This window comes from Indicator indicator, chromosome 27, assembly GCF_027791375.1.
Source record: "Indicator indicator isolate 239-I01 chromosome 27, UM_Iind_1.1, whole genome shotgun sequence".
NCBI classification, from domain to species: Eukaryota; Metazoa; Chordata; class Aves; order Piciformes; family Indicatoridae; genus Indicator; species Indicator indicator.
The window spans coordinates 14245410-14269830 of record NC_072036.1 but is presented as its reverse complement, the minus strand read 5'-3'; the positions used below and the strand labels follow the sequence as shown (position 1 = coordinate 14269830).

Sequence of the window (24421 nt, the reverse complement as noted above, 5' to 3'; positions counted from 1 at the left end):
TGACACGAAAAAGCCAGATGGAATTCACCTCTGCCAGGCTTTGCACTCAGCTGAAGCAAGCTGGAGGTGAATGGCTGTGTCTAAAGCCAGTAGAGACCAGAGGGAAAGCCAAGCAACCCATGGTGGCCCTTTCAAGGAAGGAAGGCTTTTAAGCCTTATGTCTAATCCCACTGCCAGACTAGCAAAGCAACTGAGCTTCCCAGAAGCAAGCAAAAGGAACTGAAGAATTCGAGCTGTAGTGTAATGAAATGCATTTTCCACCCACTTAGATCTCAGCCTGTGATTCAGCACCACATTTATGCGCTTGCTGGAATGGAAGGGCATCGTGGTTCACCTAAATCAGATTTCTGGGCCAGTGGTAACAGATGGACCTCAAGAGAAAAACCAGCCAGGCAGCTAAAATAAGCAGATCCTTTTCACCGCCTGTCAGTGATGCTGTCACCCCATCACTGTTAGTTCTAACAAGGCAGGTAACCTCTTGAGAGTGTGACACACAGAAGGTAAAAATATCAAGAGCAGAGGTTAGCTAATCTTGTAGCCTCAGAGTTTGTGCACAATTTGCATCATCTGTCTGACACTTTGACACACAGTGTGTGCAGAGACTGTGCTGGCAAGCCAGGAAACCAAGCAGTAAATGCTACTTCAAGGATGTTATCATAAAAAGACTGCAGTCACAGACATCATTAAAAACTGATGGCAGCCACACTCTATTTTTAAGGAAAGTTGCAGTTTTAAGGAAAATTGATATCAGGCTGAGAATTGGTATAGTTTTATCTTGTTAGTAATTTGTGTTATTAGAAGACAACTCCCTAAATAAGGAAGCAAGGCAGTGGAAATCTCTTGCGTGTAATGATCTAAAGAGAGAAAAGTTTCATCCACTTGACCAGCTGCCCAGCCCTCCTGCAAGTTGTGCTTACTCTTTTCCTATGACAGCAGCATTTTTTTTTTCTCACTCCTGCCTTGGGAAGTTCTGCGCTCTCACTTGCTAGTAAAATACCAAAACCCAAACAACACCAACCCCACCAATTTTCAGGAAAGCACAACTGCTTCCTATTTGATTGGAGTGCTTGTACCACTCCAGCACTCACCTGAAGGATGCACAGCCTAATCTGAGGGAGACAAATCACTCCAGCTAAATGCCAGACATTGCCCATATCCTCAAGCAGAGGAGTATTTAGTCCTTTAAAAGTACTAAACCCAACTAAATTTAGAGTTGCATGTAAAGCAGAAAAGTTCAGCCATCAAGAGGTAAACCAAACCAGCTTGCAAGTTAGGAAGCACTTATCTAACATTTTTGGTTTCTGAGCCTTCCAGATACAGAATCTGCTGTAGTCAAACACGTCACCACTGTGTCATTCCAAGCTTAGGATGAAACATGGCAGAAAGCAGCCATCTGCTCATCTCCAGCACCCGCCCAGACAGAAGCCATGGTGCCAATTTCTGCTCAGAAGTGCACTGCAAACCAGTGACAGCTGCTTGGACCAGAATGTCCTCACTCTGGGTTTGATACCCAATGAAATCTGTTTCCTGGTTGCAGTTCTCAGAGAGCAGAAATCTTCCCTAGAGCCCTACCCAGTACTTCTGACGAGAGCAGTGCTCATCTTGTTGTGCTTGGGTCACTGTTGGGCAGATCTCTGTAAAGACTCTCTCCACTCTTCAGCTGCTGGGCAAATTGCTTTAAGGTATCACAGTTTAGAAGAGCATTGCCCAGTGCCACACCCTGCTGGATACAGAGGCAAAACAAAGGGAGTTTCTTTCATAGCTGGTTCTCTGATTAGGTCAGAAACCACCTCCTTCTGCACAAGTGGTTTGCAAACAAGTGAGCTCTTTGAAGCTCCAGTAGTTTTCAAACACACCAGCTCTTGCAAGGGCTAGGAAAGGTTAGCCCCTGAGCACCTTCAGCCAGGAGAAAGTTCCTGCCTGCTCAGTGACCCCACATTTCCACCTTTACTCAACAAAGAACAATCCCGCACAGCCCTTGCAGACCTTCTGGTGAGCCTGGAACAGAAACACCCATCAACATTGGTGCTGTTGGCAGCTTGCTAGAGCTTGGAAGGAGCTCTTAGAAACTTATCTTCCCTTGCCCACAGACCTGCTGGGAATAACACCACATGCTATGACATTTGACAGTCATTCTTCTGTCTATTAACACAGCACTAGGTTAGAGTAACTCAGGCTGCTCTGCAGTCCCACAGCCCATCACAGTGACTGCTGCAGCAGTCACGCTCCACGCCTTGTCACAGCCTCTGTTGTTCCTGTATTTAGGTCCCAGACTGTGAGGATGACTCTGTAGGTGGAACTGAAAGGCTGACTTGCTGAAGGTATTAAAAATACACTTGCAGAGAATGAAGGAAAGAGAGAAATTCTGCTAGATACAGCTTGGAGCTAAGAGAAGAACCTTTAGACAAGCTTTTCTCTGTGCTGTGTTTGATAAACCAGTTCTCGTACCTGTACTGTAACAGGGTGTGCTATAGAAGTCTAATGGTAATTAAATTTTACTTACAATACAAGTACTAGATTTAGAATCAGATAGTAGTAACATTAATGACAATCACCAGGCTGGAGTCTCTGCCTTGACAAAAGCTTTGCTTTGTCTTTGGAACAACTGAGCTGGCAATGACGCCAACAGACAAAACTCAATAGCTAGCTACACACAAAATTAATGGAATGAGTTGCTGGAAGAAAGCAAAACGTGATGAGTCCTGAGCAAAGGATGAGATGAGTGCCTTGCTAGGCCTGCTGTGAGAATCCCACTGCAGAATCTGTCACCCAAAATTTGGGGTAATTTGCAAGCTTTACATAATGTCCTAGTGGAGAGGAACAAGGTGCTTGTTAATTCTGCTGCCCACCCTTCACCAGAAAAGAAGCAAGATGAGACAACATGGGCAGCTAGCATTGGAACTAAAGCAATCTCCTGCCTCTTTATACCTCTGAGCAGAGAGGACTGGTGGATGTCCACAACACAGTGGGAATGCTGTGTGAGATATCTCATTTCTCTGCCCACACAGGATTTGATTCAGTAAAACTACAGTGTAAGCCCCATGGAACAATAATGGTATAGTTCTGTGCTTTCTCTTTTTAAAACAAACATGACCATGGTAATAAATCCCAGATGAAAAGGGAAGAAAAAAACCAAGCTTCATCTTACCACACCTTGGAGATGCAAGTCTGCTCCCCAGCCAAAGCTACCTTCCCTGGGAGTCACTGGAAGCAGGTGGGCATTTCTGGAGAATGACTCATCCTCCTAAAATAAGTTTCTTGGCTAGAAGAGCTGATTCACCACCTGGAGGTACCTAGGGGGCACAGAGGGGAAGCTGAGGTTAGATGCCTAACTCATTGATGCTGAAATTTAGGTCAAATGTTTTTTCCCTTGGTCTACATCTGAGCAGAGGCTGAAGCCTGCTTTATGTTCACAGTGGTATGATGGTGATAAGGTATGTGCTGATCTCTTGCTCCCACATTGGTCAAACAGCAGCTTTCAAGAAAGGAGGCTGCAAACCAGGCCCTGTACATGGTACTCTGTGTCTTTCACTTGTGGAGGGACTGTGGTTTTAGCCCCTTGAGACGCTCCACAGAACCTGTTGCTTGGTAATAGTAAACTTCATGGAAATTAGCTTGAGCTTCAAAAGAACAAAACATCTTTCATTAGTCACAGGCCTTCAGCTAACGGATTTCTAAGATGCAGTCACACAGCCTGGCCTCCTGTGTCATATAAATCACCTGAATTATTGTCCCAACAAAAGCATAAATTGAAAAAAAAAATCTTGAGTATAACATGTTTTTTGATTTTGTTTTTTTTCCTTGAAGATCTGCTTGAGTTAAAAGAACTCCTGCAGCATGGTAAGGGAGAGGGGCTAAGGACCAGAGAGGTACCAGAAGAGCTGCAGAGAACGTGTGAGATTCCAGTGCCTGAAAACAAATCCAGCTGGAGTCTCAGCTCCCACCTGCACTCAGGGAATTGCTGATGCCTTTCACACCAGGTAACTCCCCAGACACAAACTGAAACCAGCCTAGCACTTAGTTCTTTCAGGCCTCCACTTGCTCAAATTTGTAGGTTGCAGTAAAGCTGCCTCAAGTGAGTGTCTAGGGCTTCATTCTTACTTTCCATTTAGTATCTTAAAAATCACTTAAAAAAAATCACAGCAACAGGCTGGCTAATTTCAGAAGTGACTTGACCACACCTGCTCTACACTGGAACATGAGAAATCAAAGACCAAGTAATTGAAGGTGCAAAGGTTAACCCATTCTAGCTGAACAATGTTAAGTCTTGGTGTAGATGCTCTGACTCGAAAACAGACTGGTCCAGTTCCTTCTGACAAATTAGACCAAGGTGAGGCAAATTTACTTGAGCAGGAGAAAATCCACACCATTGTTGTACCTGCAGGAATTTTCTGCCTCTTGTCTAAGAGGCACCAGAAGAAGCAAATCTGGTTTTAAAATGCACAATTCTTTTTGCAGGGCAGTTATCAGAAATCACAAAGACTGTAGGTAGATTCAGACTTTAGAAAGTGTCTCTCTTTATAATTTCAAAAAATTACTCCCAGAGAACTTCTGCTAAATCATTAGCAAGCTGAAAAATGCCTCTAAAAGAGCCAAGATGCTGAACATTTTTCATTCTACTAACACGAGGAACAATCCATCGCACACAAACATGCAGCACTTGAACCATGAAGGTCACTGTCTGGCACTGAAATGAATCACACCATGCAGCTCCACTGCTGCTTTGTTTATTGCACACAGTGACGTTAATTGCTCAGGCTCAGCTTTAGCTGAGCACTGGCAGTAGTTGTAGGAAAGTTATTTCCTTTTTTCAGACTTTCTCTCTGTTGTTGGGTATTACTGCATTTGTTTCAGGTACAATGACACCTCAGAAGGAAGCATTCTGTAAATTCTTTACACAAGAAAAATTTTGGCTTAGCCAAACCCATCTAAACCACGCAAATAACCTTTATTATTTAATATACAGGTAAAGTGGTAGAAACGATGAAGTTGGGCACTAAACCCAAGAAACCTGTGAATGCACGAAGAAATTCTACAGACCTGCTGCATTTCTGAAGAATGCTCATGTTTATTTGTTGTTCTCAGATATTTTCACAGGTGCAAAATGTACAGGAAAGACAATGCCATTCTACTTAACAGCTTGTTTCAAAACAGGAATTCAAGGTTTCTCGATATCAGAAAGTGACTGCTCCTCAAAAAGAACATCCAACCAGTTCATCATGGCAATGTAGTGGCTCCTGGAAAACTGAACTCAAGTTCTCCGTCATTCCAACCACAACAAAGTTGTGCTCTGGATTTTTATTTTTCACACAAAAATAAACCAAAATCTCTTTCAAGGAGGGCACTGTTGAAGGAAGTGACAGTTAAAAATCTTCAACAGCTACAGAAAGACCACTGAAATCTTGCAGTTGTTTATGCAAATGCCCAAGAAAATAGGAAAGCATTAAGTACACAAGTGAAAAACATGGTAACAGAATGCAGTAAGAAGCAAAACAATTTTCTTCTCTGTATACATAAATATTTTTGCAGGAGCAACAAGAAATGTCAAAAATATACAACTTTGAGCACAAAATAATAGTTTTAGCAATAGATTTATACAAATGAGACTTATGTAAGCAGTATGCTTGGACAGAACAGATTAAACTGCAACATAACTAATACATTCCTTTCAGATCCTCCATACCAAAGATTTCTGACAATGTGACATGAGGAAAGAGAGCTGAATAACAAGTAGCATTTCTGGAGAAGGAGGAAATTTTAACTCCCCATCAGAACAGAGAAGGATCAAAATCAGTGTTTAGAATCCTTGGTCTTGGCCAAGCCCACTAAAATGCCTCAGTAGCCCAAATCCTGCCACCGTGTGTGTTTCAGCACTCCAAATGCCAGCAAGGTGATACTGAATCTTCACAGAAGGTGATGCTGAATCTTCACAGGATCACCCAAAGACTGAGCAGTTTAGTGACCTTCAATGTGGTCCTGTGCCTTCAGCGGTAATGGTCAAAGCACTGCTCTAAAGACAGTATGTCTGATACAATTGCCCTGAAAACACCTTCAACTCCCGAGACACTTCTGTGCCACCTTGCTTCTCTTCTGAACACCTTTTTGTTCACTGCATGCTCTGATCACCTCTACAACCTGGTCAGTGTGAATGCTGTAGCACTAGGCAGGTCACTTCCAAATCTGGGTTTCTCTTCTCCGAGAAGGGTAAACAAACAGTCATTTACCAAGACGAATTAACTTTCCTTGATGTCTGGAACCTCTACTTCATCCAGCACTTACTGGAGATTATGAAATCCCCACAAAATAATTCCCTCCCCCTGCAGAGGTAACTCCACTCACTTTCCTCTGTTACTCATCTCTTTTCCTTCTTGAATTACTGTGTTTTACAGCATTCATCTACACTTTTGACTTGAAAGCTCTGGAAGACAGCAAAAACACCTGTTCCTGTCAGCTCAGACAGCGCATGCTTCACTCTGCTACATTAGCTCTAAGCATAGTTTTGCTGCTCTCAGAGATCAACAGGCATGACAGTTCTGGAACAGAAAATCCATGCTAACCAGGTCCTGACCTTCCACTGTCAATGCAAATGAGATTGAGAAACAAAAGCTGTACTGAAAAGACACTAAAACACTCTGCTCTGCAGCAGAACTCCTTTACTGCCTCTCATTCTGATCAGAATAATCCAGATCACCATCACTGGAGCTGAGAAGGACATCAATAGCATCACTACTGCCTGGGTGCCTGTACAAGTAACCCACAAAGCCAGCTAGCAGCTTTTAAAAACATTAAATTACTATATTCAAAGTGGTTTCTTTATTACTCCTAAGTATTGCCAACACTTTTACTGATAGCTGTCAATGAGAAGAACAGAGAGAACTGTTAAATTAGTTCTTCACTGAAGACCTAAATAAAATCCAGAGAGTGACTGTTTGGCTGGCCTCAGGAAGCAAGCAGTCCCTGGACATCCACACAGAACAGGGCACTTCCCTCTCAAAAGAAAAGCTCTGTACAGTGTGGACAGCAAAAAATAGGTAACATTGCTATTATTTGTTCCTCAGGTAAAAGAACAATGAAGAGGTCCTCATGCTTTGGAGTAATGAAAGAGATGGAAGCAAAAGAAGCTCAAACCTTAGCCCTGAATGTCATACATCAGTTTTCCTTTGCTTGGTCATAGACAGCCCCAAGGAGCAAGGACACAAAAATTCTGCAGGCATTCCTCCCCAGCCTCAGGGCAACTGGGGATCTCATTTCAAAGCCCAAACCCAAGTCTTAATTTTACTTATCTCACAATTAAATATTTATCTGAGTAAAAGAAATAAAATACCTTGAACCTGGATTGCTATACTCAGTACAGGTCTTTCTGCTTTCTAGGCAGGCACTGAGACAGCCTGGCAATCAGAAAGGTGGTCTGGCATTTCAAGGAGAGCAGCTGATACCTAACAGAGGAGAACAGCAAAGTCCTGGAGGCTGTGGGCACTACAGAGGGAAAAGGGCAATGAAAAAGAATCAATGTAAAGTAGAATCGGAAGGAAAAGGGGAATTCAGCTTACATCTCAAGCAAGCTCTGCCGGCCACCTCTTACTTGTAATTATCAGCTTATGGTTTCCCCTAATACTTACACTGGAAAACAAGCAAGGTGAGGATTGTTTCCCAGTTGTTACTATGCAGACCAAGTCCCAGCCTCAGCTATGAGTCACGTGCTATTTGTTTGCTGGTTTATCCTACTCTTCACCCCAGCGAAGGGCTGACAGCATGACTTGAGCAGTGTGGAGAACTCAGCCTCATTCAGCTCCCAGCACAAACAGCCTCACAGCAACACACTGTTAAACTTCAGACAGGTTTTCAGGTGTCTCCTCAGTTTGGACAGCTTGCAACAGCCAAAAGGGTCAGCCACAGCCATCCCTTCCCACATGATGATTTTCACCTGAACTCTATTTTTCTAAATCTTGTGTCAGCCTAAACCTCAAGGTTTAGGTTTTCCTTGCTTGATTTCCCTCTCATCCCTCCATCTTTGCCTTCCAGCTCCCCCGGGTAACCAAGCAGTCAATGCTAACTTTTGATCAGTTGCTAGAAACCCAGCAGATCTCTAACTGTATGTGCATCTAGACCAACCTACACTACCCTCCTAGAGCTTACACAGGCCTTTCATTGAACAGGCTCCCCAGAGAGGCTGTGGAGCCTCCTTCTCTTTCAAGACCCATCTGGATGCATTCCTGTGTGACCTGTGCTGGATTCTATGGTCCTGCTCTGGCAGGGAGGTTTGGACTCGATGATTTCCTGAGGTCCCTTCCAACCCCTAACATCCTGTAAAATCCACCAACATAACAAATAGTGATAATAACAACAATACCGCTTCACTTCAGAACCAAATATTCCAATAAACAAATTCCATAGCAAATTTCGTAAAGTGCACAAAAATATTACTAGAAATTGGGGGCGGGGGGGGAGAGTTTTCTAGTGTCACCATGAGAACCTTTGGATTACTGTTAAAATTAAATAGAATTAATCTAATGAGACTGTTTGGCTCCAATATATTGGCAGACAGCAGCAACGTTTCCAGAAAAATGACACCAACTCAATATCCTGTATCTTAGCAGCATAAAAAGTCACTACAATTAGATGCAATTGCAGGCCTAGTAAGCAGAAACCTGGCAGGATGTTATAATTGTAGTTTTCCTTTAAAATAATGGATTTCCATGGAATCCTAGAGGTAACATTTGTCATTTTGTTTACCTCATTTTCTTGCAGTAAACCCAGATAGAACCAACCACTTGCCCTCCCTCTATCTTCCCTCCCAACATTGCACAGAGTACTGGAAAATGTAATCAAGTTGTAAGATACGGCCACAGGGAAGAAGCCATATTAAATAAACCCAAGGTTAACCTAAAGACTAAACCCAAACAACCCCAGAAAGCAGCAGTCCCTGTCCGGCAAGGGCAGCCTTACACCACCGACCGGTGCTCCCCACACACATAGATGGCGCTGGGCCGGATGCGTCGCCTCGTGTGGCCAGGGAGCTGTGGCAGGAATTTGAAGTATTTGGGCATCAGGTCCAAGCATGCATCGTGGAACTTCTTAATCCTCCAGTAGTAAATAAGTGGGTTCAGTGCAGACTTGAGGTAGCAGAGCCAAAGGAGCCAAGTGCTTATCTCAAAAAAGTTGTGCTTGTAGTAGAAGTGGCTGTTGAACGTGGCAATAAGGCTGTAAGTGGTGAAGGGTGCCCAGCAGACTATGAAGACAAGGAACAAAATCAGGATGGTTGTGAAGGCACGAGTTTTAAAGCTCATATCAATATTCATCTGAAAAGGTCTCTGTAAGCTCATGAGACCAAGTTTGCTGGCCTGGCTGAGGCATATGCTGTCAGGGTGGCTATGGATACGAACCGCGTTGTGGCGGACGGTGTTGAGTATGCCCATGAAAGAGTAGAGCATCACCAGGAAGGGGATGAAAAAAGAAATCAGCAAAATAACTATAACATAGGCTCGGTACCCTGGGCTCGGGGAGTAGCCAAAAACACACTGAGGTGCTCTCGAGGGGATCTGCAGGTTTGGATTCCCTACTGACAAGGGAAAAGCAACGACGAAGGATGCTGCCCAGGAAATCACGATGAGGACCTTTGCACGGCAAGGGTTCAGCTTATCTTGCCTCTGAACTATGATAAGGAATCGGTCGATACTAATAATAAGCAGAATGGCTACCCCCTCGATGACAAAAAGCCAGAAGAACATGGCAGAGACTCTGCAGACTATATCCCCAAAAATCCACTGAGTGGTAATGATTGTTACCAGAGCAAAAGGCATATTCAGCACTGCCAGCAGCATGTCTGCAAAAGCCAGGCTTGCCAAGAGGATGTTAATTGCAGATCTCATTGCTGCCTTCTGGTAGACCATGAGGCAGACAACAAAGTTACCGAAGAAAGAAACCAACAGGATAAATATCATAGCAGCAGAAAGAATGATCTGGAGGGGCAAACTCAAGCTCCTGAAAACCTCTTGTGATGGCAGGACAGCTGTGGTGGTCACCAGCAAAGCACCTCCCTCAGTGGGGAGCACATATCTCAGTGGTGGTGCTGTGCCACTACGAAGCAGGGACTCCGGAGTGGTAAAATTCATATAGGCATTTTCATAAACAATAAAAGTAACATTGGAGGTCCCAGAGTGGGCCAGTGTCAACACTGGGGAGAAAACCATTGCTTCAGGAGAAAGGAAAGCAGAACCAAAGGTCTTCAAGGCATTTCATCTTGTTCAGGCAGTATGCTATTCCTGGTTATTTAACAAATCAAAATTCAACCTCTGACAGCATCAAAGTTCTTAAATTCATGTCAGTGTTTCCATCTGAAAAAGAAGAAAAACTTAAAGAAACAAAGACTCTCTGAACCAAATGGGAACCAAACCAGTGCCACATTTTCCTGAATGAAAAAAAGGGTTGTCAATACACAGTTACACATTAGGTCAACTCAATTTACTTCAGCACCAGTTACACAAGTCTCATACTTCTGGTGAGGTTTTTTTTCCACGTGGATCCTGCTCCTCTACCTTGCCAATACTGTACAACACTCTCACTCTCCAGGCTGTTTCCTACTATAACCAGGACCAGAAAACTTTTTTGTTTGAAAACGGACTATACTGATTAAGAGTGAATAAATCAAACCACTAGAAGAGCACAGAATGATCTGGGTTGGAAGGGACCTTAAAGATCATCTAGCTCTGTGGGCAGGGACAGCATCCATACTGAAGATTCATAGTTGTTAAACTAACTTCATGATTTTGTTCTGAAACTGCCTGGAAATTTCAATAGCATTTGCAAATAGCTGCAGTAGTGTCAGTATCACCTCTCTGCTGTTTGGTAAGCACTGCAAAGCCTACCTGTCTGAGCTAGCTTCCAGAACCCTGGGGTCCATGTCAGTCATCAGCAGGGGATGCCTCAGGAAGAACAGGCAAAATATCCTAAGCTGTCATTAACTACTAAATAACTTGTCCCCAGGATTAAAGCATCTCTCCATTTGTTTCATTCAGTGACTGACTCATACCAAGCTGTAGGATACCAACTCTTCTTCAGCCACTACACCCCTTCTCCCTGCAACATGGGAGACAGAGCTTCTCTTTAATGCCTTTATCTGGACAAGAGGATTGAGTGCACCCTCGGCAGCCAAAACTCTTCTTTCTTTGGTCACTATAAACCTTTCCTTTACTAATCTTCTTTAACATATCTGCTAGAATGAAATCAGTAGCCAACAGCAGAAAGGTTAACACAGCTTTCCAGGACAAATAGGCAAGGATTTTAGTAATGAACTGGAAAATCTCACCCAAAGTTCCACTGAGGTTTATGACTCCGCAGGGCTGGAACACTGAAGAGGGAAGGAAGCTGCAGGGACTGCAAAAGAGCAGAAATTCAAGATTAGATCCCCAGGGCAGTATCTTTTTGAGCTCTATAAGCACTAAGCCAAAACTATCATTTGCATTTCTGATTGTTGCTGACAAGATTCTTCCACCAAGGTTCTAAAGGGAACTAATCTGTCATTAGATAAATGCAAAGCCCTCTCACAGACAATAACCAGTTTAAAATCAGGAAGAAAAGGAGGACCCCTTAGCTCTGCAATGAAAAAAGATCCCCAGCATGATCCTACAAAGATAATCTGTACTGGTATCCAAGCTTTTCAACCTACAGGGGAGAAAAGGCAAATGAGAAACCCCAAGGTTTGCTGCTGATGAACAGGAACCATTTTTCAGAGCAATGTAATACAAATAAATGCTGACTATAATGAGCTACAGAGGGATCTCATGACAGCTAGTGACAAGCTAAGAGACTGCCAGATAAAATTTCATGTTGCTAGAGGTTAAAGCTATGCATGTATAGGAAAAAAAGTGATCTGCACAGTAACAGTAACCACCAGCTACTGTCCAGAAGAAAAACAGATATTCAAGTTCTGATGGTCTGCTCTGAAAATGTTAGCCAAGTGTTCAGAGTTCATAGCTCTCACCATCCCAGCTCTCTAAGCAAACAGCTACCTCCTGTCTTCTGCTTTCTCCCCTTAGTGTAAAGCTTGCGTGCTTTTCTGTGGAGTGCTAAGAGGAGAAGAAGGACCCCATGGGGCTGCTGTCTGCACCTAGCCAAGTGCTTCAAGTGCTGCCACAAGCGTCAGCCACTCGGCTATGCATAAGTCATCAGCCATACCTTTTGAGGAAGGACAAAGGGGTGAGTGGTGATCAGTGCTTGACCTAAGAAGGGGACTGCAGGCTGTGGATCTTGGGTAGAAAGAAATTCCTGAGTGTTGCTTCTCTGCTTGTTGCTGATGCTTTCCAAGCAGTGCTCCTCTCTGTATTCTGAAGTATCAAATCTCTCCCTACACCACATGATGCATCTGCATGTTCAAGTGTATTTTGGAGTTAAACTTCTGTAACTTGCAGGCAACTCAGGTATATCCTTTTCTGGCTGTCCTCCCTCCTCAGAGTGATTGGTAGCTCAGTCAATCAATTCAAGAGCATCTCTTCTGCAACAGTCACATAGCATTTTCCTTTGTCTTTTTCCTAGTTGAAGAGCTTCTACCATGAACATTAACATGATTATTAAACATGCACCTCCATCCTACTTCCTACCCTTCCCACTTCCCCAAAATTATGTAATAGAAATACAAGCTGAAAGGAAGGGACCAAGGAGGTAACTTCACAGTAATTTCATTCAGTCTTCCCTCAGTCTTTTAAGACAGATCCTGCAATTTCAAAGGCAGTGCTGAATTGGCAATCACAGCCTGTGAAAGACAACCATGCTTTGATGGCTTAAAGAGGCAAGCTCAGTGGTGGCTTAGGAGCTGGGCTGAAAGGCAGATTTCTTTCTCACAGCATTCTCCCTTCTGGAACACAAACTCTCACCAGGTCTTTTCAGATGCAAAAAAAAAAACTTCACACAATCTTTTTTTTTTTTTTTTTTTAATTTCAGTGCTGAAAATTTCTGGATATGCACGTTTTCTCTCAAGCAAGGTTCTCACTCATATGCAACTTTCTTTTTATGGAACATAATACACACAATTATTTCAATGAAGTACACAGTTAAAACTAAATACCACACAGATTTTATTCATCAAATATAATTTTTGCTAGAACTGTGTCCTCTGTTTTTAACAACTTTTGAAGCTAAAAGGGTTGTTTGAAATCTGGATAGCATGCTCAACCAGAAGGAAAAGATTCTGTCTCCCATGCCAGGCCAACACCAGTCAGAACCAGTGCCTGCAGCAGGGGCAGCAGGGTGCACAGCAGTGCCACACCACCAGCTCTGTGTAGGGCAGAGCAGAACATGCTGAACGCTGCCAAGGTGCTCAAGGTGCAGAAACCCAGAGCTGGCCATGCGTGGTGCAGGGGTTCTGCTTCTTGGAGATGTTTTACACAGTCACAAATGAGAAGCTTCTGCACGCTTTACAGCTGCTATCAATGGGTTTATTTTGAAGGAAAACTTTGTCAAAAAATTTTTGCAATAAAACCCCTAAACATTAAAAGATAAAATACGGGGAGGGCAGGAGGGGTGGGAATTGTCAACAAACAAGAAGGCCACAGGCTCGTTTACAAAAAACGCGTGTTGATAGCAAACACTCAGTGTGTGCCTCCTGACATCCCAAGGCTGAACAAAGCAGCCCAGGACACCCTCCCCTCTTGGCACAAGCCAGTGGGCAAGCACTGTTTGCTGTGCCATGGAGCAGAGGCAAGGAGCATGCTGCAATGGAATCCTCTCTGCTACAGCTAATGTAGAGTGAGTCAGAGCACAAACCAGGAGGGACATTGTTCTGGCTCACCTAATTGTTCCCCCTGAAGTGAATTAGCAGTTTTCAGTTTTAATGTCTATTTACATACCCTAAATTGAAACTAACCAAGTACACTGCATGAGCAGATGACCCATAAAGCTATTCACAAGAGGCAGTAGTTTAATTTAGGAAAATTTCCTTTTTTTTCCATTCTATGAACACTACTGTGGCCATTTTCGTATGGAAGTATTGTGGGAAACAGCCACCCTCTACTTTGGATCATCAAGCACAACTAATCGCCCTCTCGAGGGTATTTCTTACTGTCCTTAATTTAGACAGCCATTAACTGTCAAGAAATGTCAGCCACGGGAATCGTTATTACTATTCTAAACCACAAATATGCAAAACGTAAAGAATAATTCTATTTTCTCAGCTCTTGGGAAAAATCATATTCTCAATTTGTAGATCATGTGAAAGGACTTATGCAGTTCTAGGTTAATTTCTAGTACTGTCACAGAGTTCCCCTTGACTTCTTTCATACTAATTCAGTGGTCCTCTTAACCATATCCATGCTGAAGAGCTAACTGAATGCTGTAGTACTGAGGAGTAAACTTTCAAAGTATAGCTGAAAACACACTCTCTAAATTCCTAGTCTCTGCATAGTTATTAACATCACAAGTGAGCAGCTTCCTAAATGCTTGGTTTCTGCAGTTTTAAGTGACCTTGGGATTATACAATCAATACATGTCAGTTTGAAATATAAAACAACCCAAACAAACATACCAGTGCAGACAGGCTCCCACGAAGAGCAGGAATCAGAAGTCATCTTGTGCTGTTGTGTTCAACAAAGCATTCCCTTCCCAAGTAGCCTGTCCAAAGACAAACAAGCAAACAAATAGTCACATATTCTCACTCAAGGCAGGCTAGGATCAGAAATACACAAGTTTTTTCATGTAATAAAACTATTTCTAATAGGAGAGGCAGAAGATGATGTTTCCTTTCAGAAGACAGCTCACATGCCCCTTCCTTGCAGAAGGGATAGACCTTAAATGGAACTAAAGCATCCAGGTTTCATCAAGCCAAAGGGATCCTCAGCTATTCCTTCTGCGGAGCATAAGAATCTCACCACTTAATACCAACACTTGCCAGTACCGAAATAGCAGAACTAAAATCTTAAACGACATTAAACTTAAAAATGTTACCCAGGCTAGAGGCTTCAAAAATACTCTGCAATGTTCTGGGTATACCATTGCTTTGCAAATGAGGCATGAGAACAGCCCTGACCCACCTGTAGACTGACAGTGTTCAGAGCAATGCAATCAATCCAGTCGAGTGACAAACCTGGAAGGAAATGTGAAACAGGCTTGCTCCTTCACCTCCTGCCCTGCAGACTTAGGCAAGTGGCAGCAGAGGATTCACATCTTACCCATAGGCATCTAAATGTCTGAGGGCTGCAGATTTCAGGCTGCTCAAAACTCTTCCTGCCTTCTCCTTGCCTGGTGAGTCCATCTTACCAACAGTCCAACCTTCCAACAGCACTAGTTGCTGTCTGTCCTCTGGGCTCAACTTAGTTAAGTCTTTATCCCTGCAGCTACACGCTTAGCTAGGATGGCTCAGCTATGCTTGCCCTTCTCTGTGGCATGAAAAAAGAGGCAGAATCCTGCTGTATCAGTCAATAACTCTGGTATGGAAACCTGACACATTTTCAGCAATATCATTAGGAAAAAAGAGCCAAGGTCCTGGGCAGAGCAACTATCAAAAACCTGATTCCCTTACTCTGAGAAACTTCACAACTTAACTCCCACAGGTATAGCAGATGCTAACCACCTTATCTGTGAAGTTCAGAACCTGCAACTTCCCCAGATCTCTAGTGGTTGTCCTCTTCCCCGTGTACTTAGAAGAATCTCAACTTACTTCCTCATGACAGTTTTCCAGCAGGACCATCCTGCTGCCAGGTCTTTCTTGCAGCATTATCTGTGCACTGAGCAGCAGTTTCAATGATTATTTTTGGATCTGTCTTACTGTACAGCTTTTGTCCATTTTCTAATTTTAACAGTAAGTTTTTGTTCAGTGACTCACATACCAGGTGGTCTGAGTGGGAAGTTAAGGTACCTTTTATAAATAGCAACAAAACAATAAAAATTAACCAACCATAAATTGCAGGAAATTAACTTCTCATGGCATCATCAATTTATCTGCCCACCTAAATGAGTTTAAAATACCAGCTCCAAGCAGCCTGATGTTCTAGGGACACTCAGCTGCCACTTCACTTATAGTCTGTTTCCTTAGCAACACTATAATCCATCTGGCTGCAGAAAGCTAAATTCCCAAATCATATCCTCCTGTACACCGGAAATAGGTTCTGGAACAGTTATATTTTAAACAGCACACAGTCGTCAGGATCAGTGAGCTACAGACGAATCTGGGAAGGCAATAATGTTCTCCACACACTCACTTCTCTGCGCCAGCCTGAACAAGCAATTCAAGCGCTGAGACTTTCAGCTCCTGGATGTTACAAGAGCGTCTCTCTGACAAAAAGCAGAGCTGCTGAAGAGCCAGGTCCTGGCTCCCAGACACAGATATTCCCTGTCTCATCTTCAGCAAGAGTTTCAGAAACGAAAACATTCATCTTTGTTCCAACATGCCCAGCTCAAGGAGCCTTCAGAACTGCACAAGGTCAATCTGTTCTCTTAAGACTTTTCCAAGAGAAGTAACCTGAAAGAGCTGGAATGCAATGCTATTGATGGCAGCCAAAGCAGAAGGATGGAAGGTGGTCACACTACAAAGCAGAGGCCCTTTCTTCTCACTCTTCAGGGGTTTGCATCTAGCGCTATAAATACCATCTGCACAAAGTAAAATGCAAATCCAGTTCCCAACAATAACACTGTTAAGAGCATAAACTGCACCTATTCAAAATACTCAGGAAAGTCAGTTCAGAGTCTGGAAAGTAAGCATCAGTTCCCCAGTACTGCAGCCAAAAGAAGGTTAAGCTGGGTAACATCAGGCCTCTGCCACCACTGACAATGGCAGAACGTCCGTGAACCACAGCCTTCTGGACCCACTTCTATCCTGCCTTAACCACTGACTCAGGTGCCCTATCAAGGGCTGACAACAGCCTGCTGCAGGAGTCAGGATGCTGGGATCTTCAGCGTGCTCTGGAGCTTGCCAGAAGCCCAGGGACACCGTAAGGGAATCGAGATCTTTCACCTCCCTCATCGCTTTCAAGTGTAAAATCTTGGAAGACCACCAAAGGGACCTGTCTGTCCTTCAGCCAAAGCCTAATTTGTACTCATTTCTACTGGCACCAGGAAATGAAGAATCCAGTGAATTATCCAGACAGCTGCACACCCAGGAACAGAGGAGGACTTTGAAAGTCAAAGGGAAACAAGAGAAAATCCACAGGGGCTGCTGCACCTGCAGCTCCTCGGGTTGCAGCATACCATGGAGATGCTTTGTCAAGTCCATCATCTTTGGGGACCTTGAAGCATGAATTCATCCCAGTTAATTTGAATTTAGCAGCTTAACAGAAGTGCTATTACCTGAGATTTCATGCTTTGATTTATTATCTCCAGAAACAATAAATGCTTTTGGAACTTGCCTTATCTTATAAAAATTAAGGGAGTGGGGAGGGAAAGATTCTTAACTTTAGCCAGCAAATGCACTGAGCCCCATCCCTATCCTCATAACATAGGCAATGGAAATGTCTCATGGCAGATGCTGTGATGCCAGTATGGAATAGTACAGCCTCTCCCTGTTATAAATACCCCAACATGCCTTTGGCAGTCAGCATTAAATGTTGCCAACTTTCTTTCAAACATCACCTCCTTATTGTGACACACCAGAGCCTGAGCAGACATGCTGAATGAATTCAGTAATGTGAAGGATGGAATTGAGTCCTCAGCTCTACCAGTTCATGGGCCCCTCAAACCAGAAATACGACAAGATGAGGGACACCCCCCTGCTCCTCTGTAGAGCAGGCTGCTCCTCTCCAGGCTAAACACAGATGTCTCCAAAGTGCTCACAAGGAGCACACAAAGTTCTGGGGCAGCAGCCTGCAGGTGTGTGCGTTTGAGAGAATAGAACTGTGCACTCGACACACACTCCTTCAGTGTTTCATGGCAGGTCTTGGGCTAGATGGGGGAAGCTGGGATTTTGTTGACAGTTAAAAAACAAAAACAAAAACAAAACAAAACTCTGTTTAAAATATGCTCTGGGAATAAAGACATTCTCTAATAATTGAGTCATGCAAAATATCATAAAGAGATGGGTTTCTGCAGGCTGAGCATTTTGTAGTAAATATTTCACATGAAAGTTATTTGTAAATTATTATTATAGTCACTAGTAACTACCAAATTTGCTTCTGTAGACTAAAAATATAATTACTAGTGAATCTTCTGTGTTATCCTAAAACACAGCTCTAGCACCGTTGGCAAATACACTTCCACAACAGGTAACTCTGCAAAAGCAACAGCGCACATGCATCTGACACCCAACGGCACACAGCTGCTCTGTGTAATCAGTGCTTTTTGCCATCTCTTTACGATTTCAAGTATCTAGCAATAGCCTATTGAAAAATGTTGGTTTGTGACCAGTGCCTCTGCTGCCTCTGCTCTTGTGTTCCACTGTAGATGTCCCATGGAAAATACACTGAAAACCCTCTGCCAGTGCTCAGCATTCACGTTTTCAGCAAGGATAAACAGTTTTGCCTACCAGTTCTCCTGGGCACGGCTCTCGTTTGTCTGCTAACACCCCACCCTGAACGTTTCAACAGACATGTTACCTATACGCAAATCCACCGGTTGCTTGGGAAAGTCTTACTGATGTCCAAGGAAAACTTCATGACATACACGTCCGGCTACACCGTGCTGCCTGACATTTATAAATCAAGCGTGCATACAACCATGTGGAACACCCCAACAGAAGCTACGGACTGCAGCAAATGAACAGCAATGAGGATTTTTCAGGCAAGACCCCTCCTTTTCTCCAGGGGTGACTCTCCTGGAGCCCACATCAGGAGCACTCGGTGCCAGTGGCAGCGCCGCCAGCCGTGTCCCTCCCGGGCCGTCCCTCCCGCACCCCGCGGTACCTGCGCGGCTGCGCTACGCGGGGAGCTGCAGGGAGCACGGCCGCCGCCGCCCCGCCGGAGGAGCCCTGCAACGCCCCGCGGGCCCCGCTGGCCTCTGCCCGCCGACGGCCCCCGCAGCGGGAGCGCCCGGGCCCACGCAGCCTTCTCGGCCCCTGAAACAGCCTGGCCCACGGGCACAGCTGTGCGGCCAGGGGCCGCGTCAGGACCCCTGCGGGACCCTCCGCGGCTAGAGCGTCCTCCTGGCCGTGGCTGCAGGAACCGGCACAGCCGTGCGGGGCTCTCGGCGGCCGCCGCTGCAACTCTGTCCCCTCCTTGCACCCGTGGGACCACGGGCAGCCGCAGCCCGGCCCCTCGGACCCGGTGCCAGCCGCGGCGCTTCGCCTCACCTAATGGCGTGGCCGGTACCCCGCGGAGCTCGGCGCAGAACGACCCCGGCCTCAGCCGATCGCTCTGGTAAGTTTCCTGCCATCGCGGCGGCCGGGGAAAACAAAAGCTTCGAAGCCGGGAGCAGGAAGAGGAGAAGGAAGGGCAGCGCCAGCAGAGGGGTGCGGGGCATCGCTCGCCCACTGCCACAGACCCCCGGCGGGCAGCCCGCTCAGCGCCGAATACCCGTTCGACTCGGCGGCCGCTCTGCTCCCCGAGCAGCGCCGCGGAGTCGCCGAGCACACAGCGGACAAGACACAGTGCCGCGCCGCCGCTCACCGCCCCGCCCGCCGCAGCCACAGCGGGCCCCGCCCGCGGCCCGTCCTCCCGGGGGTGTGCGCAGGCTCTGGCCCGGCGACTCCGGCGGCTCTAAGGGCTGGCCGCGGCGGTCCCGCGTCTGTAGGGCAGAGCTTTCTCTGCGCTAGAGCTTCCTCTGCGCTGGCCACCGGCGGCCGGGGGAGTTTTGTTCGCTGTCAGGGTGTAGCAGGCTGCTCCTGTAAGGCAGGAGACGCCGCTGCGAAAATGCGGATAGCAGAGCTGCAGCTGAAAGCAGAAGGGACAAGTGCGGGGGCTCCGAGCCTCCTGGCAGGCAGGAACATGAGTGGGCGCTCGGTGGTGGTGCAGTGCTCGCCTACACGAAGAGAGGTTGGGTTGGATGATCTCCGAGGTCCCTTCTAACCTCTGCCGTGCTGTCACTCTGTGAAATCAACACAAAGCGACTCTAAGAGCTGCTGTCTGCGAGTATAGAGTTGCGTGGTGTGAGTTTGAAGGACCAAGCAAGCATTTGTGTTCCCGCACAGCTCAGCTGGCTAGGAGGAAGGTTGGCCGGACTGTGGCTGGCTAAAAACTTTGGAGGCTTTGTCTAGGACTGCAGTGACATGATATATTGATTCAGTTTGAAACCCTCAGATATTATCACTGCCCTGCATCTTGTTGAAGAGGCTACAACACATTTTAAAATGATCCTATAGTGGTCTTTTTGAGTTATTAAAGCTAACAATGCCCGCTTCTTACTGCCAGAGCAAGGAACTGTAAATAGCAGTGATACAAGGAGTTGTTTAATTCTGAATCTACCTAATTGCACCCAGTGGATTTGTGTAAATGTCCCTCGGGTTTAGGTATGAGCCTCACGTCTCCTTCGTTTTGGATAGGAGCTCTAAGAAATCATTGGAAAAATGTAATTTCTAAAGACAAGCTAAAGCAGAAGGGAACTTGCTTTCTAGGTGAGGTTGCCAAGTGACACCTCAGATTTGGAAGAACCTTCATAAAGCTCCAGTTGGAGTAGGGATGATGATTTGTAGGGACCTGAATCAAAGGCTCTGCTACATAGGATTGCTCTGTGGGGAGCTGACAGATTTGGGTTTGTTGGTTCTTTTATTGTTACCCCTGCAATAAGCTGTGTCTGGGACACTGTTGAGGATCCTGATTTCACTCACCAAAAAGTCCCAAACAAAGAGGTTCTCTCTGCTCTTCTGCAACTGCCTTTTGTGGCTTGTGACCTTTTTCACCTCGATGTTCAGTGCTGCTTTGGGAAATCAGAATAGGCAAAGGTATATTCATACATGTTTGTGGCTGGCAGATGCAAACAAAATGAAGCAGCTGATCTGGATTCACAGTTATAGAAAGGTTAACCTCATAATAGTTGCCCTAGGACAAGCTTGAAAAGAAAGACATTTCACTTTAATGAATATCTTAAAATACAAAGGGCTAGCTAGTCCAGCTGATCCTTGGGCAGAAGTTAAAAGGATTTCTTGAGGAAAGACTGCAGAAAAGCTTAGTGATTCAGACACCCCCCTCCACCCCAAAAAAAAATGCAGGGGAAAACAGGCCTTGTGTAAGCAGAAATTAGGAGAAAATTCTATTGTACAAATGGGGATTCTCTGAATTGCTTCAGCCCAGAAGCAGGTTCCACAAGGAGGCTAAATCTAATTAGCAGACATTTTCCAGAGCTCCCCTCTTTGCAGCCATGCAGGTGCCCCTGCACCACAGAGCAGCATTGCAGCATGGAGCAGCAGTGCAGCATGGTGCAGCATGGAGCAGCAGTGCAGCATGGAGCAGCAGTGTGGCACAGAGCATCAGTGCAGTATGGTACAGCATGGAGCAGTGGTGCCATATGGTGCAGCACAGAGCAGTGGTGCAGCATGGTACAGCATGGAGCAGTGGTGCCATATGGTGCAGTATGGTACAGCATTGAGCAGCAGTGCAGCACAGAGCAGCAGTGCAACATGGTACAACATGCAGCAGTGGTGCATCACAGAGCAGCAGTGCAGCATGGTGCAGCATGGTACAGCATGGAGCAGTGGTGCAGTGCGGAGCAGCGGTGACGGGTGAAGCCTCTGCCTGGCTCTCCAGGGAGGGCCTTGCACAGCACAGGGGGCAGTGGGCTCCTGCTCCTGGCTGTGCCCAGGCTGCTGTGGTGGAGTCGGTCAGAGTAATGGCTTGCTGCAAACAGGGCCTCGGAGCTGGTGTCTCCTTCTGCCTACCAGCAGAGCTGTGCAGACAGGCTTCTATTGCTGAGGTAACACTAAAGGCAGGGAGTCTTGGTTGCCTACAATGCTTGGTAGATTTTCCAGGCTCCTCGGTCAATTTCCTAGAGCAGTGACTCATCCCTTCAGCACAGTGCTGATTGCATTAAATCCTTGTTGTTGTTATTACAGTGTAAGTAACATAATGCTGATGCTAATCCACTTGGTATGCAACTGTCAGACCTCTTGAAACAGTCATCAGCTGAAAGCATTTCAGCATTATTTAGACTCTTCCTGATTATTCTTTTCATATATGACATTGAACTCTGTTCAGTGGTGATTTTTCAGTATCGTATGTGAAAACTCAGAGCAAATGCTCAGGCTTTTTAATGAAACCTTTAGTATTGTTTGAAGGGAAATCAAAACACAACATGACTGCTCTTCAGCTTTACTAAAATTCAGCCTCACAAGCTTTTATTTTTTTTCTTACAGAACAGGCCAAAGAGTAATGTTGCGGTGAGGGTAGTAGGGAAGTCTTCCCCTGAAGGAAAAGTCTGCTTTTTCAGAATGTTGAACATAAATGATAAAATGATGCAATTATTTTATTTTTTTTCTCTAACAGTAGCAAGAAACCATGCAGATAAACAGAACAAAAATCAGATGTTGAGAGATTTCATGTTTGCACTTACGTTGTTAAGCACTTAGTTGTTTACAGCCCCAAGAGAGTCCTGAGTTTCAAGGCTGCCCTGAAGAAAAGGAAGACTTCAAAATGTAGGTTCTGGTATATCCAACATAAAAAAAAACCCCAAAGTTGTCATCCTTTTTGCCTGCTTTCTTTTTGTAACAGAATGAATTTGAAGACATGAAAAAACACAACACAGTGTGAGAACGAAGGGACAGTACCAAGGTCTGGCCTTGGTGGAGTTCTTCATGTTCTTAAAGTTTCTGTTTTGTTATGCCCACATGTGGAACACAAGCAAGCTCATCACAGTCACTGCAGTGAGTGAAGAAAGACTGGGTGAGTAAGTTGAAAATCAGACTGCTAGTTTGAAATGGAAATGTGTGATATTTGTCTGGGAATTGATGCAGAGGGTTTGTGATCTGGAGTTGCATTTGGAATGTGGCAGGAAAATGCTTTTGTGCCTTTCCCTAGAAACACAAGCTGCTCTAGAGCTGCTTTTGCAGTGGAGCAAATATCAAATAGTCACTTACTCAGTTTCAGTATTTTTTCTATCCTGCTTTTATTCTGAGAGGAAGAGAGAGAAAAAGAAAGCATTTGAGCAAAATTTGTCATTGCTAAGCAAACTTGAGATCATTTGTGATGTGATTTCAGGCATTGCCATGCATTCAGTGTCTCTTGTCTTCCCTTTTGGCCATCTGACTGCTACTAAAGTAATTCCTCTTTTATTCCTCATAGCAAAAATGAAAAGATGTTCAACCAGCCTCATAAATTCACCTTCCTCTGAAAGGTCATTTGCTGCTTCAGCTGCTGCTGTTTGCCTTTGAAGCAAGGTAAACCAAAGCTCTGCTGCATCTGTACACCATCCCCATGTAAAAAATGTCTGGGGGAAATTCAGCATTCAGCTTCCAGTCTGTAAGCCCCTGAAGTGCTGGGGCACTTAATCCTTCAGCAGCTACTATCATCATTTCAGAAGCTTTTGGAAGTGGAGGGCATGCTATGGAACAGTCTCCAAAATGGTATTTTGCCCCTGAAACTCAGCTCTGAGAAGTATGGATCTTCATCCCATGTCCCAGTTTCAAGGAAGGAATGATACTTCGTTTAGGCTGCCCCATAAGGGAACCAGCCAGCCTGCCCTGGCAGTTAGTCTTCTGGACACTTTCTGGTGTGTCCCATCAAGTAAAAGGAGGTCCTCCCTGCTGGGTTTTTAGTGTGTGTGTGTGGGAGGTTCAGAATAAGTAAAGTGTCAATTTAAAATTAATAATTTGACACTATTCTATTCTTAGGAATGCTGATTTCTGGGGAGAAGAAGTCTGTTACCATGCAAGCCTTCTGTCCTTTTAGAGCAGCTCTGTGTTATTAAAAGTAAACATGTTGGAAGAAGGAGCCTCTTACTGACGATCTGCACATTGCTTTTCCTTTTTGTCTTCAATCGGACCAACTGATGCCAGCTCTGACTGGCTTTTGTGCATGGAGGAGGTGAATACAGAGAAGATGTATTTTAACCCATAAACCTGGAAAAATAAACCCATCCTTTTTTCAGTTTCAGATCATGTTTACTGAAGTATATTTCTCCCGATTGCTCTATCTGAAGTCCTTTGTAATATTATGATTGACGCCTATAAATACACAGGCAATGAGATGGCAATCACCAAGAGGGAGAAGAGCCATGAATAAATTTAGACTTGAAATTTGGAACATTTCTAATCATTAGAAGAATCAAGCTTTTCAGCAGAAGTCAGAATGGGATGAACTCTTTCCAGGGTAAAAGTGACATCTGTGATTTCCATCTCTGCCAATGTAATCAGAAGGCTGTAAGACAGCCTGGAGTCTTTTTCCCTTGTGCAGAACAACAACAACAACAAAACCCAACAAAACCCAACCCAAACCAAACCAACAACCAAACAAAAAAACCCCCAATCCTGAATTCTACAGCCTAAGTATCCTACTGTCTGTGTAGGGACATAGCCACACCTCTGCCTTGGGGATCAAAAGGAGAAACCACACATTGTGCACTGCTATACCTGGCCTGTGCA

General features: G+C 44.9%; 1 protein-coding gene across 1 annotated transcript; it reads right to left on the bottom strand.

Annotated features, from left to right (window-relative positions):
* Positions 1–8942: 8942 nt before the first annotated feature.
* On the bottom strand, positions 8943–10190 carry GPR63 (G protein-coupled receptor 63). Its single transcript, XM_054393158.1, has one exon. The coding sequence runs from the start codon at positions 10188–10190 to the stop codon at positions 8943–8945; it is 1248 nt and encodes a 415-aa protein (XP_054249133.1).
* Between the last annotated feature and the right edge of the window lie 14231 nt (positions 10191–24421).